The sequence below is a fragment of the Phalaenopsis equestris genome, unplaced genomic scaffold (genome assembly GCF_001263595.1).
Source record: "Phalaenopsis equestris unplaced genomic scaffold, ASM126359v1 Scaffold000276, whole genome shotgun sequence".
NCBI classification, from domain to species: domain Eukaryota; kingdom Viridiplantae; phylum Streptophyta; class Magnoliopsida; order Asparagales; family Orchidaceae; genus Phalaenopsis; species Phalaenopsis equestris.
The window spans coordinates 625,921-643,740 of NW_018164718.1; the positions used below are offsets into that span (position 1 = coordinate 625,921).

General features: G+C 35.7%; 2 protein-coding genes across 2 annotated transcripts in view; one reads left to right on the plus strand and one right to left on the minus strand.

Annotated features, from left to right (window-relative positions):
- Window positions 1-17,820, minus strand: part of LOC110024802 (sodium/hydrogen exchanger 2-like) — a 47,441-nt gene that overhangs the window by 3,889 nt on the left and 25,732 nt on the right. The window contains 3 exon segments of the mRNA XM_020724960.1: window positions 13,366-13,428; window positions 13,513-13,598; window positions 13,601-13,644. Of these exon segments, the coding sequence (XP_020580619.1) occupies window positions 13,366-13,428; window positions 13,513-13,598; window positions 13,601-13,644 (193 nt within the window).
- LOC110024803 lies at window positions 16,038-17,386 on the plus strand. Its single transcript, XM_020724961.1, has 2 exons — window positions 16,038-16,397; window positions 16,516-17,386. Exons 1-2 carry the CDS (start codon window positions 16,039-16,041, stop codon window positions 16,532-16,534), a joined length of 378 nt encoding a protein of 125 aa, XP_020580620.1. The 5' UTR covers window position 16,038; the 3' UTR covers window positions 16,535-17,386.

Genomic DNA, 17,820 nt, shown 5'->3' on the forward strand with positions numbered 1-17,820 from the left:
ACGGTGTGAATTAAATTTTTCATCTTAATCTACAATTTAACAGATGAAAGAGCCACTACAAATTAAATTAAAGTGTTACAATTAAAATTAACTTGTTACCGGTTGTCCTCATCGTCTATAAATGTTTTATTCTCTATCGCTCATTTTTAATAATTTAATTAAACATAAAAATTAGTTAAAATAAAAGTGAGCTGAACAGTCAGTGAATGCTCATACTCCTAAACTACAACAATACAAGAAAAAAGAACAATGTGCATACCAGTTAAACTTCTTTATAAATCAATATAAATATTTGACACATTATTCAAAGGGTTTATATCAATCTCATTTAATAACTATACCACCGTCACAGAAGGCACCGTCAAAAAATTGTACTACTTAAGGTGCATCAATATCAATCTTTTTCATTTACATGCACAAGTACATTAGTGTTCCTCACTAGTACTATCAATGAGAGTTCTATCATAGCCAAACATACATATTCAAGGATACTACAAATCATTTCGTTTACATTCTAAATATCATTCAATATCTTTTTTTTATAACATGCATGTGTAGTACATAAGTATATCTATGAACCATTGCGGGAACAGAGGTAAGACGGTGTGAATTAAATTTTTCATCTTAATCTACAATTTAACAGATGAAAGAGCCACTACAAATTAAATTAAAGTGTTACAATTAAAATTAACTTGTTACCGGTTGTCCTCATCGTCTATAAATGTTTTATTCTCTATCGCTCATTTTTAATAATTTAATTAAACATAAAAATTAGTTAAAATAAAAGTGAGCTGAACAGTCAGTGAATGCTCATACTCCTAAACTACAACAATACAAGAAAAAAGAACAATGTGCATACCAGTTAAACTTCTTTATAAATCAATATAAATATTTAACATGTTATTCAAAAGAATCTATATCAATATCATATCAATATTATTTTGTATCTATATAACTGTGGTACAAAACACTATCTAAAAATTGTATTACTTAAGGTACTTCAATATTAATATTTTTTTCATTTACGTGCATGGGTACATTAATGCCCATCCACTAGTACATTAAAGGATGTTTCATCATAGTCAAACATGCACATGCAATTATACTATAAATCATTTATATTTACATTCTAATTATCATCCAATATGGTTCTATATAACATGCATATGTAGTACATAAGTATAATTATGCAAATCATTCACATTCATTTATAAATGACCAAATTGATTAATGAGCTAAAATAATTATATTCTATTTGTAGTATAAGATATCTTGACTAATGCGAATGATTTAGAAGAAATACAACAATATTATCATAATTTAAAAGTAAAAGTACTTACCTTGATGACGCTTAATTTGATAAGATTTTGCCTCGACATCGACTCTTTTAAAATGAAAGCCTAGCACAAACATGATATAAAATTTAATTTATTTATTAATTTAAATAAAATATTAACTTTTCATTGTTATTTATGTATTAAATTTTTATTATTTTGTTATCCATATTTTTCTATTCAAAAAATATATATTATAATATATTATTTTTATTATTACTAAATTACTTCAATAAAATTTTCCCTTATCTCTCAAACCGCACGAGGGATCTCCCCTGAGCTCGGCCTACACTAATCTTCCCTTCTCCTTCTATTCGAACACCTTCTCCTGTACGCGATCGCCTTCCCTTTCTTCTTCACGCACGACGTTCCTTCCTCAACTCCCTCAGTTTGATTCTCTTCACAAAGCTCTACGAAGATGTGAGAGCGTCTAGACACGACTCCTTTCTCTCCTTTGTTTGTCATCGAAACAACCTCCTCCTTTGCTCGATAGAGACACCGCTTCTGCCCTAATTCTCATTGCGTCCTTGCCACATGGCTCCAGGTAAGTTGGTGTTCGTCTCAAATAGATGACTTTGCCTCTCAAACTTCCCGACTTCTTCTACCTTCCTCGTTCGGTTTCACGAATCATCAATTTCTTTTCTTCAATTTCACAATCTTCTCGCTTCTTCTCCTCATTCCGTTCATTTGGTTCGACCCCTTCCATCCTCTTCTGTGATTCTTCGTTTCCCATCCCCTATGTACAGAACCGTTATTATCTTCTCTACTTACAAAAATTTCATTCTCGAAATTTAAAAACAAACCTTAAACACATCAACAAACTAAGATCATTCATGAAAGTGATCACTATAAAGGTAAATATTTGATACAAGACGGCTTAACTATACTTCGAAACACAGATAATGAATCAGGAAGATAACACCAAAACTAATCAGAACTCGCCATCATCAACAATAATAGGTTCTGCAGACTCATTATGAGTGAGGGAACATATTTGAGGTCGAACAAGTTATCTTGGTTGACCTTGGGTAGGAGCTGAGGCTATTGACTCTCCTTTTTCGCCCGACTGCCATCTATGAAGGAGTTCCATTTGGTTTCTTATCTTCAGTGCTCTTCTGGCCAAGAGATGGGTATATCTTGTTATATGACCAGACTGACGACACCAATATTAAGCGTTAGAGCCCATCAAATATTCACATTTATGTTGTCTTTCGCATTTGACACAAGTTACTCCAGTACCCTGAGTCGTACCTCAGCTAACTCCGCCCGAATTATTCATGGGCTTCTTCTCATTGAATCCTTCAAGTGATTACACGTTCTTCTACAGTAATCCTCTTGTGCATCTCCTTATGCTTCTAAGTGAACTGATAGTCGATCTTTACTCTTTTAGCTCATTCCACCAATACCAAGTATTCATCGATCCCTAAAAGTACTAACGACTGTCTGATAGAATCCTTTAATCCCGAAATAAATAAATAACAATTTTCTTCTGCATTAGTGAATAACTGTGGTGCATACCTCAATAGTGCAGGGAATTATGCTTCATATTGCATGACCATCTTCTCTCCTTGCCTTAACTTTATAAATTTATCCTGCATCTGTCGTCAAACGGATAGAGGTACAACCGCTCTCTAAAAAGATCCACGAACTACTCCTAAAGATGCTGCCCACGTCACCACCTTTCGGCTTTTCCATCCAGCACAAACGTCGCCAACGATACTCTTCTTTCATTTGGACAAGCCATGCTATATAGTATTTTCTCTATCCTCATTAGTAAATTCTCTGCTTCAATTGGGTCTTCAATTCTTTCAAACAAAAGTGGATACAAATCTTGAAATATCTTCAAGTACTTATCTATAACGACAATATCATGTCTGATAAACTGCGATTTGGACTCCTGAATCAACTGAGTCATCGCCGTCATCATTTGAGTGAGGACATTCGCGTCACATTAATAGTAGGTTGTTTCTTCAGTTTCTATCATATTCTCTTCTTCTATAATTTTGGGTGTAAAACTATATCTAAATGTATAATAATTATTACTTTAGGTTAACTTTAGTTTTTAAAATTATTAAAACTTTTTTATAATTTTCCTATTGGCTCTTTTATCAAGATACAATTAATTAATTTTAAAACTTGGCTCTAATACGACTTTTATCACGACCCAACTTTGAATTAACCAAAACAATAACTAACAGTCAGATGATGTGAATTAAATTTTATATCTTAATCTATAATTTAGCAAATGAAAGAGTCACTACAAATTAAATTAAAGTGTTATAATTAAAATTACCTCGTTACAGGCTGTCCACATTATCTATAAATATTTTCTCGTCTATCGCTTATCTATTAATAATTTAATTAAACCTGAAATGTTAGTCAAAACAACAGTGAGTTAAACGAGCTAGTAAATACTCGTATCCTAAACTACAACCATATAAGTAAAAAGAACAATATGCATACCGATTACGCTTTGTTATAAATCAATATAAACATTTGACATTCTATTCAAAAGGGCTACATCAATATCATATCAATATCATTTTATATCTATAAAATTATCACAGGAGAAACCGTTTCAAAATTATATCACTTAAGATACTTCAATATCAATATTTTTTTCCATTTACGTGTACGAGTACATTAGTGTTCCCTCACGTGTACTATTAAGAGGTGCTCCATCATAGCCAAACATGCACATGCAAACATACTATAAATCATTCCGTTTATATTCTAAATATCATTCAATATCTTTCTTTTATAACATGAATGTATAGTACATAAGTATAACAATGTAAATAATTTACATTCATTTCTAAATGATCAAATTGAATAATAAGTCAGAATAATCATATTCTAGTTGCAGTAACAATATATATTGACTAATGCGAGTAATTTAGAAGAAATAGAACATTATTACCATAATTTAAAAGTAAAAGTACTCATCTTGATGAAGCTTAATTAAATAAGATTTTGCCCCGACGTCGACTTTTCTAAAATGGAGACCTAACATAAGCATGATATAAAACTTAATTTATTTATTATTTTAAATAAACTATTAACTTTTCATTATTATTTAAGTATTAAATTTCATTATTTTATTATCCTTATTTTTCTATTCAATAAACATATATTATTGTTATTATTATTATTATTATTATTATTATTATTAAATTACTTCAATAAAACTTTCCCTTACCTCTCAAACCGCACGAGGGATCTCCCCTGAGCTTGGCCTATGCTAAACTTCCCTTCTTCGTTTGTTCGAACACTTTCCGTATACGATTGCCTTCCCTTTCTTCTTCACGCACAACGATCCTTCCTCAACTCGCTAGCTCGATGAAGACGTGAGAGCGTCTCGACACGACGACTTCTTCTCCCTCCCCTTTGCTTGTCACTGAAACATCCTCCTCCTCTGCTCAACATAGGTGCTGCTTCTGCCCTAATTCTCACTTCATCCTCCCCGCTTGGCTCCAGGCAAGTCGGTTTGCATCTTAAATAGGTGAATTTGCCTCTCCGACTTCCTGTCTTCTTCTCCCTTCCTCCTTCAATTTCATGACTCAATTCCTCTTCTTTGGTATCACGATCTCTCGCTTCTTCTCTCCCTTCCATTCATTTGGCTCGACCGCTCCCATCCTCTTCCGTCATTCTTCATTTCCCCTCTCTTATGTAAAGAATCATTCCAATAATCATATTATAATTGCAATAACAAAATAACTTGACTAATGCGAGTGATTTAAAAGAAATACAACATTATTACCATAATTTAGACTAATTTCGATTGCTGATGATTTTAAATGTTTTGTTCACTTATCTCCAATAAGAAACCTAAAATCAAGTGAATAAAAATTATTATTAATTTATTATATGCTAATCTTTTTATTAAAAAGTAATTTGCTTTAATTTCACTCTTTGATAGATCATATTATTTTATTATTAATATACTAATTATTATCTTCATTTAATTATTTCTTTTAAACAATTTAAGCTTGATAAAATGTTGATAATAAAGTTGGTTGAACTTTCTAGTTATATCTTTTCTAATAGTCCTATATATATACATTTACATTGAGTAAAAATTTCTTATTAAATAAACAATTGAACTTAACTAAAATCAAACCATATAAAACTCCTTTAGTTAAAAACTTGATCTAATTAAACCTTATAATAAAAATTAATAATTAATAATAAAATAATTTCATAAAATTATCGTTTAAAACCCTATCCTTACCTTCGGCTCGAATACCTCTTTGCACGCACGAGCTCTCGCAAGGCTCGGTCCAACCACGAGATCTTTTTCTTCCTCCCGCTTCCTCTTCCTCTGCACGACAACCTTGTTGACTCCCTTTAAGCTCGATAGCCGTTGTCACCACACAGAGACGCCGCCCCTCTTCTACTCCTTCGCACGAAATCAGCCTGTGACTTCTTCCCCTTTTGTTCGACAGTGACTCAACTCCTCACTCTATCGACTCCACGGTTCAATCAAGCAGCACAAGTGTTCGACGTAGCCAACTCTTTCTCCTGCATCGCTCTCAGGTAAGTGGTATGTGACTTATATAGGCAAAATCGCTTCAACTTCCCGATCCCATTCCTCTCGCCCCGTTTCACTTGTCCGACCCTCCGCTTCTTCTCCTTCGCTATTTAGTTTCTCGACTGCTCTTTTTCTCTTCCCGACTCCTTACTTCCTTTCTCCTTTAGCTTTTCGTTTCTCCTCCCAGGGTAAACAGAACGTTACACGAGATGCTCGATTTGATTTATACCCCCAAAATATATTTCAAAGCCTCTTATTATGCTCTAAGTGCTTGACCTTGGCTCATTTGAACTCGAATAGAACTATATTTGACATCTACTAGCTCGTCATATCATGACACTTCATTTGAATCGAAGTGTAGGAAATTAAATATTTGGAGCGCTTGGTCCAAGTTTCATCAAGGTTCGTGCTTGATTAAGCAAGCTTTTTAAAGTAGTATCAATTACTATTTTAATTTAATATTGTAATTAAATTTTTGAATGTACCTTTAGGTATAGATATGGAAGAAAGTGATCTAAAATGATTTGGTTAAAAAAAAGCTCTTCCCAACAATTTGAATACTCTTTCCGACTTAGTGATGGAAGTAAGCCATTGAAGTTTGGTGACCCCTGTCAACCGCTTTACCTCGGGGGAAATCATTTATTTGAATCTGATTTAATGTATATATATGTGATTATAATTTAGAAAATAATGTTTTAATTTTGAAAAGTGAAATCGAGCGGGTCTCGCATATTTGATAGTTCAAATAGTTGAGCGCAATACCCCAAGAAGTACACTATCCCGAAGGATATTTATACAACTTGTTGACAAGTTTAACCACCTAAACTAAAAGATTTGTGACATCCATTTGGTTTGCGAAACCTTTTTTTATTAGCCGACAAGTTCCCTTATTTAACATGAAAAATTAAATATGGTTTATTTTAAACTGGGTTCTTAAGTTCCCTATAGAGACAAAATCCTATAGTTAATTACATCTTAAATGAACGAAATCACTTAAGAATACTCTCGATTAAGATCAGTGGTTCTATCTTCAAGATTGCAAAGTTTAGGTTTCCAAAGTTAAATATAAGGAAATCAAAAGGGAATGACTCAAAAGAGGAACAATTATTTTCACGAGTCAATGAAGTGAAAGATAGGGGATGCCACAGATCCAGGAAAACCCCGGTGACTTCCCAACTATCCTACGATCCCAAGAAGTACACTATCCCGAAGGATATTTATACAACTTGTTGACAAGTTTAACCACCTAAACTAAAAGATTTGTGACATCCATTTGGTTTGCGAAACCTTTTTTTATTAGCCGACAAGTTCCCTTATTTAACATGAAAAATTAAATATGGTTTATTTTAAACTGGGTTCTTAAGTTCCCTATAGAGACAAAATCCTATAGTTAATTACATCTTAAATGAACGAAATCACTTAAGAATACTCTCGATTAAGATCAGTGGTTCTATCTTCAAGATTGCAAAGTTTAGGTTTCCAAAGTTAAATATAAGGAAATCAAAAGGGAATGACTCAAAAGAGGAACAATTATTTTCACGAGTCAATGAAGTGAAAGATAGGGGATGCCACAGATCCAGAGAGAACCCCGGTGACTTCCCAACTATCCTACGATTGGACCTGAACTCTAAGGAAACATCTTACGCCTCGTCATTGCGATCTCGATCGTCACTCTCCGTCCACTTGCTTCCACGCTCCACTTCTTGGGAAGACTACTCTAAGATCCTTGACATATCGATTATAGGCTCACTATAGAGACAAAATCCTATAGTTAATTACATCTTAAATGAACGAAATCACTTAAGAATACTCTCGATTAAGATCAGTGGTTCTATCTTCAAGATTGCAAAGTTTAGGTTTCCAAAGTTAAATATAAGGAAATCAAAAGGGAATGACTCAAAAGAGGAACAATTATTTTCACGAGTCAATGAAGTGAAAGATAGGGGATGCCACAGATCCAGAGAGAACCCCGGTGACTTCCCAACTATCCTACGATTGGACCTGAACTCTAAGGAAACATCTTACGCCTCGTCATTGCGATCTCGATCGTCACTCTCCGTCCACTTGCTTCCACGCTCCACTTCTTGGGAAGACTACTCTAAGATCCTTGACATATCGATTATAGGCTCAGGGTTGTGGTGTGTATAAATGCACAGTTGTTGGGTCAGTGGCTCGCTACGGGATACCCCCTAAACCGGGTGTTCTAGTGGCCTCTAACCTAAAAGTCCCCTGCAAGTCTGTAGGAACAACATGAGTTATAAAAGGGAACATGCAACGGAATGCAATAAACAGTAAACATGAGTTATAAAAGGGAGCATGCAACGAAACACAATAAACAGTAAACAGTAGTATTATAGGCATGAATTATGTGTATACGCAGGAAAGCGTGCAGTAGCAAAAGTAAACGTTGTAAATGTAAAACAAACATGTATACCTGAAGGGTCGGCAGCTCCTGAAAAGACTCGAGAAAAAGCAGCAGAAGATCCACAGTAATTCGAAGGAAGGAAATCACAATTGTTTTACAAAGATTTCGATAAAATCGTAAAGAAACACATAAATATCCGATTTCAATAAAAAAAACTTAAGAAAACACCAAAAAAATCCGAAGAAAGAAAGAGAGCCGTAAGCATTCGGGCCGGGCTAGACTCAGAATTAGGTATTCTCGAGGAACTCCGAAGGCAACTATCGGTCACTCGTATGAATAAAGCCCGACATTCAACTAGAAATGTGTCATACTATACCAACTTAGATGGGTACTCCTCCTTAGCCCAATACCGACGATTGACAAGTGGACAATTGAATTTTGTTATTTACAATTTATATTTTAGCATGCATATAGGCTTCATGCATAGAAAAAAAATAGTGTCAATTTTGGTAGTCAAAATATTTTAGAAAATAGTGTATCTGTTCTTATCGTATATGTTCTTATCATTTTTATAAAAAAAATGATTGTCCACAAGTCGATTGAACCGTCGAGTCAGGACTACCAACAACCTAAGAAGGCAAGGGTATTCTGCTAGTCTAGTATCGATAAATAATATCGTCATTGTATGTTTCACCGGGTCCCGGGATTGGGTCCCGATATTGTAGGATGGAATATTATTCTGCTCTACCACCGAATGACTTTATCATCACGGTCTAATACCCAAAAAAACCGTCCAACTTACGATCTTGCTTGATGATTTCACATATAGCCATAGCTATATGAATGCACTTATGTTTCAGACATAAGCACATAAAACTCAAACCAAGAAGCAAGGAAAAATGAACCAAAAAGCAAGAAATGTAAAAGAAGACTAACCCGTCTTTAAAGACAATTTAGAAGGAAAAGCCAAAGTGGTAGGAGGATTAGCCTAAAACATCCAACTGGTGGGACTTCTCGATTAAGCATTGAGATGGGCACCTTCCCAAGCCTCCTCTAAAATGCCAAAAGAAGCTCTCCTCCTTTTTCCTTCTCTTCTTTTTTTTCTTCTTCTTTCTTCTTTTATTGAAATCAATTTGGCCCCAAGAGTTGAGTCTTGAATTCTCCTCAACATTTAGTAGATCGTTCCTCAAAAAAGGAACATTTGAATTCTTCCAAACAACAAAGATTAAAGATTGCAATTTATAAAGATTAAAACATCCAATTTTATCTCAATTAAAGCTTCCATGAGGTATAAATCCATGCAACGCAAAGGAGGCCAAACAGGTGCCCACGGCTAGGAATAGCAGGGGAACCAAACAAATCAGCACTCGGGGAATCAACCCAACAGAAAGACCCTCAAATGGGTGCTCTCGGGTAAGGGTAACAGAGAAGCCACGAAACTGACACAAAAAAAGGAACTGTCTAGATGCTCTCAGGTAGGGGCAGCAAGGAACACATGACCACATCAGGTGATCACAGCTAATGGTCAAAGGCAACAACCACCAATAAGTTCACGGGCAGAGGACAGCAACAGGGAAAGCCATCAGCCTCAGCACAAATAAGAGAATCACAAAAAGGACACCTCACGACCAGGAGCAGCAAGAGGGAGGCCACCAGCCAACACCAAAAGGGATCACAGCTGGATGCTCGCGGGCCAAGAGGAACTAGGGGAAACCACTAAAACCATAACAAGATATTCGAAGCCTTAAAAATCAAAATTTTCATTCGGCACATGTTTCAAACAAGGCAGCAGTTATAAGGAGCAAAACCAAACCCCAAAACAACTTCTCAAAGCATTAGAACAAATTCCAACATATATTCGAATAGGGTGGCATCAATAAGAAATAAACCAAGCCCCAAAATCGACTGTTCAAAACATCAAATAGATTCCAACATATATATTCAAACAGAAGCAGAAGCAGTGAGCAAAATCGAGCCACTAAAACAATTGCTCAAAGTAAGAAATAATTCCAACATATATTCGAACAAGGACAACAGCGTAAAGAGCAAAACTGAGCCACCAAACTAACTGCTCAAAACACCAAAAAATATTACAGCATATATTCGAATAGAGGGAGCAACAAGAAGCAAAACCGAGCCACTAAAACCAAACCTCCAAAAGCCCCAAAATCAATTAAAAGCCGCCTGAATATGTTTCGAGTAGGAGGGCAACAGGGAAGCACAAAACAAAACTCCCAAATTAAAATCTTCAAAAGCATCAGTACAGCAAAGGAAACCGCAACCCATAGGGCTAACACAGCCCAAAAATCCTCCATGTTAAACCCAAGCAGCAAGAAAAACTACAGTCTAGAAGACTAAAACAACCCCTAAACTTCAACATACTAGCATAGATGTGATAAGAACATAAGGAGGAAGCTTAGACATGCATAAGAATTAAACCATGCCTTTCATTAAAGTATATTTTTAGCTAAGTACCATGGAATATTTTAAACAGACCTAATAGCATGTATTTGAACTGAAGTAAGCTAAAATCTAACAGCTAGCCATGATTCCAACATTAAATGTCATCAAGAACAAAATAAACCTGTCACCAACATTAAATGTCATCAAGAACAAAATAAACCCCCCTATGCATGCATTCCCCTATTTTAACGTCTCCAACATGCGTCGAACAGGGAATAAGAGCTAGAGAGAGGAAACATACCTTGTTTGGGCTTCTGTAATCAACAAAAGAAAGCCACGACACTCCTAAACCTCAAGCTCACAAGCAAAGCCACAACACTCTCGGACTCCAAGCTCACAAGCACCTAGCCGAGAAGAAATTTCGGCAGAACCTCCCCAGGCCTCAAGCTTTGTAACCTCCCTGAGAACTCTCCCCAACCGAGTTTTATCGACACCAGAGAGAAAAAAGTAGCTCGTGGGACTTCTCTGACAAAGCACGACACCCAGCCGAGAGAAAAAAGAACACCCCAGTCGAGGCCACAGAGAAGAAAGATCGAGAACGAGGAGAAATTTCCCCATTCGTAACCCAGGTAACACACACACCCAGTCAACCTACCCCGAATGAGCCTCCGCACAGCGAAACGAAGTAGAAAGCTTTGAAAAGAGGAGATTTTAGGAAGAGGATGTCAAGAGGAGAAGAGTCAACTCCTCGTCACATGAGGAGGAGAAAACAAGCCAGGAGACGCGCGGTTAGGGCTCAATCCAAGCACAGGCACGAAGAAGGGAGATGGCAAGCCCACGAGAGGAGCCAGAGCATCAAGCTTGGGACGGAAACCAGAGGGGGTCCCGATTTTGGGGAGGCTAAAAGCTTGAGTTTCGTCGGGGTTTTCCTAGGGTTTTCCTAGGGTTTCAGATCCTAAGAATATTCGACTTGAGATCGCAATGGGTTTTCCTAGGGTTTCAGATCCTAAGAATATTCGACTTGAGTTTTGTCGCGTTGGTTTTAATTGACTCAACTAAGCGTTGAAGATTTTAGAACCAGTTACATGAAACTGCGAGGAGTCAAGAAGTGGCTCGAATTTCTAATCGGTGTGGGCCCCAGGCTAGTTCTCTAAGAGAGTCGGTAGGAAACCCTAAAGACTAGACCCTATGCTCTAAAAAGAGGAAGATACCTCACCAAAAATGAGGTCAACAACGCCATGGTTATGAAAAACTTTTAGAAGCCCACAATTTGGGCTTTATTGTTAAATAACTGTATGTTATCATTTTTCTCTCTCTTTTATACATTCCCTTCATCTTCCCCCGTGGAAGTAAAATTAAAATGATGCGTTCAAGCTTTGCGTTATTCACTTCAAATCCTAGTTCGTGATCAGCTTGTATTATATTTATTTTCTAATGTCTCAAACGCAATTCATTTTCTCCCATATCTTCCCTAATTATCTAATACCCTCACACATCCTCAAAGCTCCATGCAACGACCTCCATCCTCTTCTAGAGCATTTGGCCACACTCCCATTTTTTAATGACTCAAACCCTATTACTTCCTTTTTCTCCCATATCCTCCCTTATTCACCAACATCCTCACACATCCTCAAAGCTCCATGCAATAACCACCGTCTTCCAAAGCATTTGGCTACGCTCCCATTTTTTAAACCTAAAATTCAAATACCTTCGTACATACACCTCTACAATCCCTACAAACTCCTACCAAAAACTAGGTTACATCTTCGCCTAACCATAGACGTCCTATTTCAACCCTAAGAAAACCCTTGGCCTCCCCAACTAAGTCTGTAAAATCTATGGTGGGCTCATGAGTTTCCTATTCTTGAAGAGACAGTACTCGCTACAATTTACTTCCATTTTGTGTACTCCCACCTATCCATCATATGCATAACCTCTTCTTTCCTCCCACTTCTAAAGTGGCTTGGAGGCTGGCCACACTGCCATGCCCAACCTACTATCAACTTCATGTAGATGGATTAATAAACTCCATCAAGTTGGTGATAACCATACTTGAGATTCAAAGATAATATTGATATACATACATGCTGGTTGATGGACATGCCTTGTGATGTTAACTGTAATAGAAGCATTATATTATGTTATATGATTGGATTACACATTAGTTAGACAGTGTTGACATATGGTCATGAGACCACACACAAATCTACAACGATTGACTTATACAATTATTTATCCTTTTTTACGCAAGCACTGTTGCACTTGTTGATTCAAGCCAATTTGATTGTATAGATATTGTTATGTACTTGTGCCTTGATATTTGTGTGATCTTTTAGTGAACATCATGCTCCAATTCCTTGTCATTTAGGCATTGAAGAATGTATTATCAAAGAGTTTGCTTTGTAAATTCAACTTGACAGTTTTATAGCCCAGGTACCAACAATTTATGTTTTTATCAATAGTCAAATAGAGATCATAGTTTTTTCGATAGAAAAGGACTAGCATTCATTTGATCTTGATTCTTGGAGTAAAAAAGACACATTATTAGATATGCATAGACAAGAATATGGCACTAAGAAAAGCTTTATTTACCTCAAGGAAGCATGAAAACATTAAAGTGAAACATGCTGACATTGAAGACAAAGGCAGATGAAAATATATCTTTGATAGCTTAAGCAATGCTGAGTTCGAAAAAAGAAAAAACGAGTTTGAAAATGGTCAAAATGTGTCACCTTATTATAGGCAAGTGCAATGGAGACTGCGCCTCTCATAAGTCCAGCCCACCATATAATAACCTGCTGATAAGGTAACGAGTTAAATTTCTATATCAATTTCTAAGGTAACATCAGCGCACAATGCCAAGGATGCCAGCCACTCACTTGCTTTGTAAGAGGGAGCCTTTCACTCTGAGATTTCTTAGTTAAATTGGAAAGAAAAGACAGTGGAAAAACAAAAGCCGCTCTTCAACCAAACCAAGAATAATTGAGCTAACACCAATTGATTTTCCAGGGCTGCAGATGATAACAGCAAAAATAATAATTCAGACAAAAGTCAAGTGTCAAGTATATTCATTTATGGAAGCACTCTAACAACTGATTTATAAATTAGTGCATCTAGCTTTTCAGAGAATGATCTTCAAACTCACGAAAATCAAGACTGGCAATAACAAGAACATGATATGCTACATTTATCACGCTATATTTTGGCAGTTTAAGAAACCATATAACCTGCTAACTCTGGAACTATGATATTGTGATAATTAGTGCCGCTACAAAATGTGAGGCCTTGATAACAAAGCTTTACTTTCACCAGCTAGCTGCATTAAAAAAAAAATATTGATTTTGTTTCCTCCCCAACTTAAATATGGAATCATAAATTGCAAGCTACACAAAAATACCACATATGGTAAATGATATGTGAATCCTTTCACAACATCATAGATTGATGGCAGGATCACAATCAGAGAAAAAAATGAAAGCATACACAACTATCAGTGTCTGCATTCTATGATAACAAGTTATCTGTCAAAGCTATCTAACAAAAGCTAGTTCTATAGGAAATTATCAGCAAAGACCCTAAAGTAGCATAAACTAATGAAATTTTCTGATGATTTAACTGTTAATTCTAATCCTCTTCAAGAAAGTGATGAACAACATCTGCTTACTGACATAACCCAAGTCTACAGTGAGTCTGGATAAGGTTCTTCAAATCTAGAGCCAGTGGATGCTTGGAGACACTAGTCCAAGGTCACATAATTCTAGGCCAGGCTATGGTTCACCAGAGAATCACAACTTATGCCTATACAACAACAACAACAACAAAAAACCTATATCCCACTCAGTGGGGTCGGCTACATGAATCCTTTTTCTCCATTGAGTCCTATTGAGCGACATATTTTCATTTAATTATAATAAATTAAGATCATATTATATACAACATGCCCAAGTCTTTTTAGGTATACCTTTACCTTTCTTAACATAAATTGAATCTGAAACATCTAGTCTCCTAATTAGATCATTAGATAGTCGACGTCTAATGTGACCAACCCATCTAAGATGAATCTCTCTAATCTTGTCTGCCACTGGAGCTACACCAACCCTTTCACAGATACATTCATTTCGTATTTTGTCTTAAGTGTCAAGCCACTCATCCACCTAAAGCATTCTCATCCTAGCAATACTGAACTTTGTTTTATGCTTTTCTTTTAAAGGCCATAGGCCAACATTCTACGCCATAAAACATTACAAGTCTAACCACCATCTTATAAAATTTTCCTTGAAGTCCAAGCGGTACTTTTCTTTCACAATAGGCCCAATGCATTCCTCAACTTCAACCATCCAGCTTGAATTCTACTAATAACATCACCATCTATATCACCATCACTTTGAAAAATAGACCTGAGATATCTAAAATGTTCGCTCCTTTTAATGATTTGATCACCTATTGTTACAACGTTGCCACTAGATCTAATAGTACTAAAATTACATTTCATATATTCAGTTTTAGATATACTCAAATGAAGGCTAATAGACTAATGTAAACCTCCATATTCAAGTTTTTCCTGAACTTGCTCTCTAATCTTATTCACAAACAAAAATATCAGCAGCGGAGAGCATACACTAAAGTACATCCTCCTATAAATGTCCAATAAGAGTTTCCATAACTAAAGCAAAATGATATGATCTTCAAGCCGATCCCTGACGTACTCCAACTGAAATAGGAAAATACATGGTCAATCCTCCTTCCGTTCGAACACAAATAACATCTCTAGCATACATATTTTTAATGATTTGAATATAAGTCATATCAGCACCTTTATTTTCTAGAACTCTCCAAAGAACTTTTCTTGGAACTTTATCGTAAGCTTTTCTAAATCAATAAAAATCATTTGTAGATCCTCCTTACTTTGTTTGTACCTCTCAATAAATGTATAGCTTACATAGTAGACTTGCCCAACATAAAACCAAACTAATTATGATAAATCTTTGTATCACGTCTTAACCTATGTTTAATTACCCTCTCCCATAATTTTCCCCATAATTTGAATGTTTGACACATTAATTTATTTCTTCTATAATTTGGGCATTCTTGTGCATCCCCTTTATTCTTAAAAATAAAGATCAAAATACTCTCCCTCCACTTCGCAGGAATAGTTTTAGTTTATAAAATAATATTAAAAAGTTTAGTAAGAAAAGAAATTCCCAAATCTCCAAAAAATTTCCACACTTCTATTGTGATACCATCAGGTCCTACTGATTTTCCACCTTTGGTTTTCTTTAAAGCTCCCACAACTTTCTTTTTACAAATGTGACATTAAAAATAAGAAGTTTTATTATTATTAACGATATTCAGGGCCTGTTTGAGGCAGCTTATAAGTGCGGCGGCATTTTGAAAAAACCGCCTATATGTTTGTTTCGCACGTTTCTACAGATTATTTGAAAACCACGTTTAATTTTTTCTATTACACGCAGATCGCGGGGTTATACCCGCGATCCGCGTTTTCGTCCCTCATTTTACGCCTCTACCCCGAACCTTCGCTCTCCTTCACTGAAATCCATTCGAAGTTGGTTGCTCTCCGTCGCCGAAAGCCAGGCTCCCCCTCCTACACATCCTCTATCGCTCTCCTCCGGGCCCCCTCCTCCTTCCGTCCGATCCTACCCCAAATATCCCCTTCTCGAAACTCCGTTTCCTTTAATTTTCCTCAGTACAGAATGAGGCAGTTCGGCCAAGCCAAGCTTCCTGTTTCTTTCATCTCCAAATCAAGGTATAAATCACCTGTAATAATTTCTTATGCTACTCTAATGCCCCATTTTCATTTCATATGCTTGAGATTCTACATTTCTAAGATTTTTTTCTGAGTTTTTTGTGCATCCTTGTTCCAGTTCAAGATCCACAAGTTAAAGTTTGGAAGAAGCCGATCTCTCTGTCAGGGTTCTTAAACAGAAAGCTAGGAAAAACCAGAGAAAAATTATTACAGGTGATAAATGTCTGCTTCGGTATAATATCCATCAGTCGTGTATTTAGTGAGTTATTAGCCCTAATGGAGTTTAATTCATAGGGAAGGCAATGGTCCTGCTAGCTGGTTGACGAAGTTGGGCTCTCTTGTTCATGGAGTTACAGTTGACACTTTTCCTCCCCCTTATCTCAGACAACTGATTCATGAAGATACGTTGGATATACATTCTTATGGTTTAGTTATTTTGGGTTTTTGATATCTTTTAAATTTTCTTGGTGGTGGGATCCTTAGGTTTTATTTTTTTTGTGCTTTAGTGCTTTGGGTTTAGAAGGATCTACAACTACTTTTTGTATTGTGCTTGATATAAATAAAATTCTCTATAATATGTAACTGCCCCTTTATAATATTCCTTTCAAATATAACATAATAGAGTTGGAAAAAGCACAGATTAGCAATAAAGAATACTGGGCATGTAAAGCAATATTTAGCTTGAGCATAGAAGAAACAATTTCCTTTCTGTTATTGCCACCTAATTAGTACGAATGAGCTAAGAAAATGGAATGAACAATATGGATTTATGACTTGACATTTATGAAGGATGTACCTTTGTGCATGCTTTTCACTGGTGATATATTTGTAATGGACAAAACTGAATATATGGTATCTCATTTTAGTAGTGATCGATCTAGTGGCGGGGTTGTAACAATGGTTGATCAAGGCATTATGTTTCTAGGGAAGAGAAGCATAAAATCAAGTGTTGTTGAAATGATAATTTTTGTAGCATGAATGACCTCTTAAAATGTATAATTTTTGTAATTTTGATAAAGTTGAAGTTTGTTTTTGTTTCATTTTTGTAGAGCTGTTGAATGATCTGTGTATATTAATGCTAAAGGATGAATATGGCATGAATTGTATGCTCTGTTTAAATACTTGAGTAAGCTTATTAGTTCATGTAAGAGATAGGATAATTTCATACTGTTATGAAACTTATGTATCTACTGAAAGTAATGGACAATTATCAATTGAAGAATTTGTAAGAAGTAATAAACAATTATCAGTTGATGTAATCACCTCCATATTAGTATGTGAAGGTGTATTTTACTTGATATGATCATAAATATTTGAGTTATATAAATGTAACTCAATTCTTTTGTATTTTCATGTCTTAACATTTCAACTTTAATTTTGTTGAGAAAATTACAAATTCTGCGTGACAGATTGTTCATTCAAC

Coding starts and splice junctions, on each gene's coding strand:
- LOC110024803 (XM_020724961.1), top strand. CDS start 16,039: ATGTTTGTTTCGCACGTTTCTACAGATTATTTGAAAACCACGTTTAAT.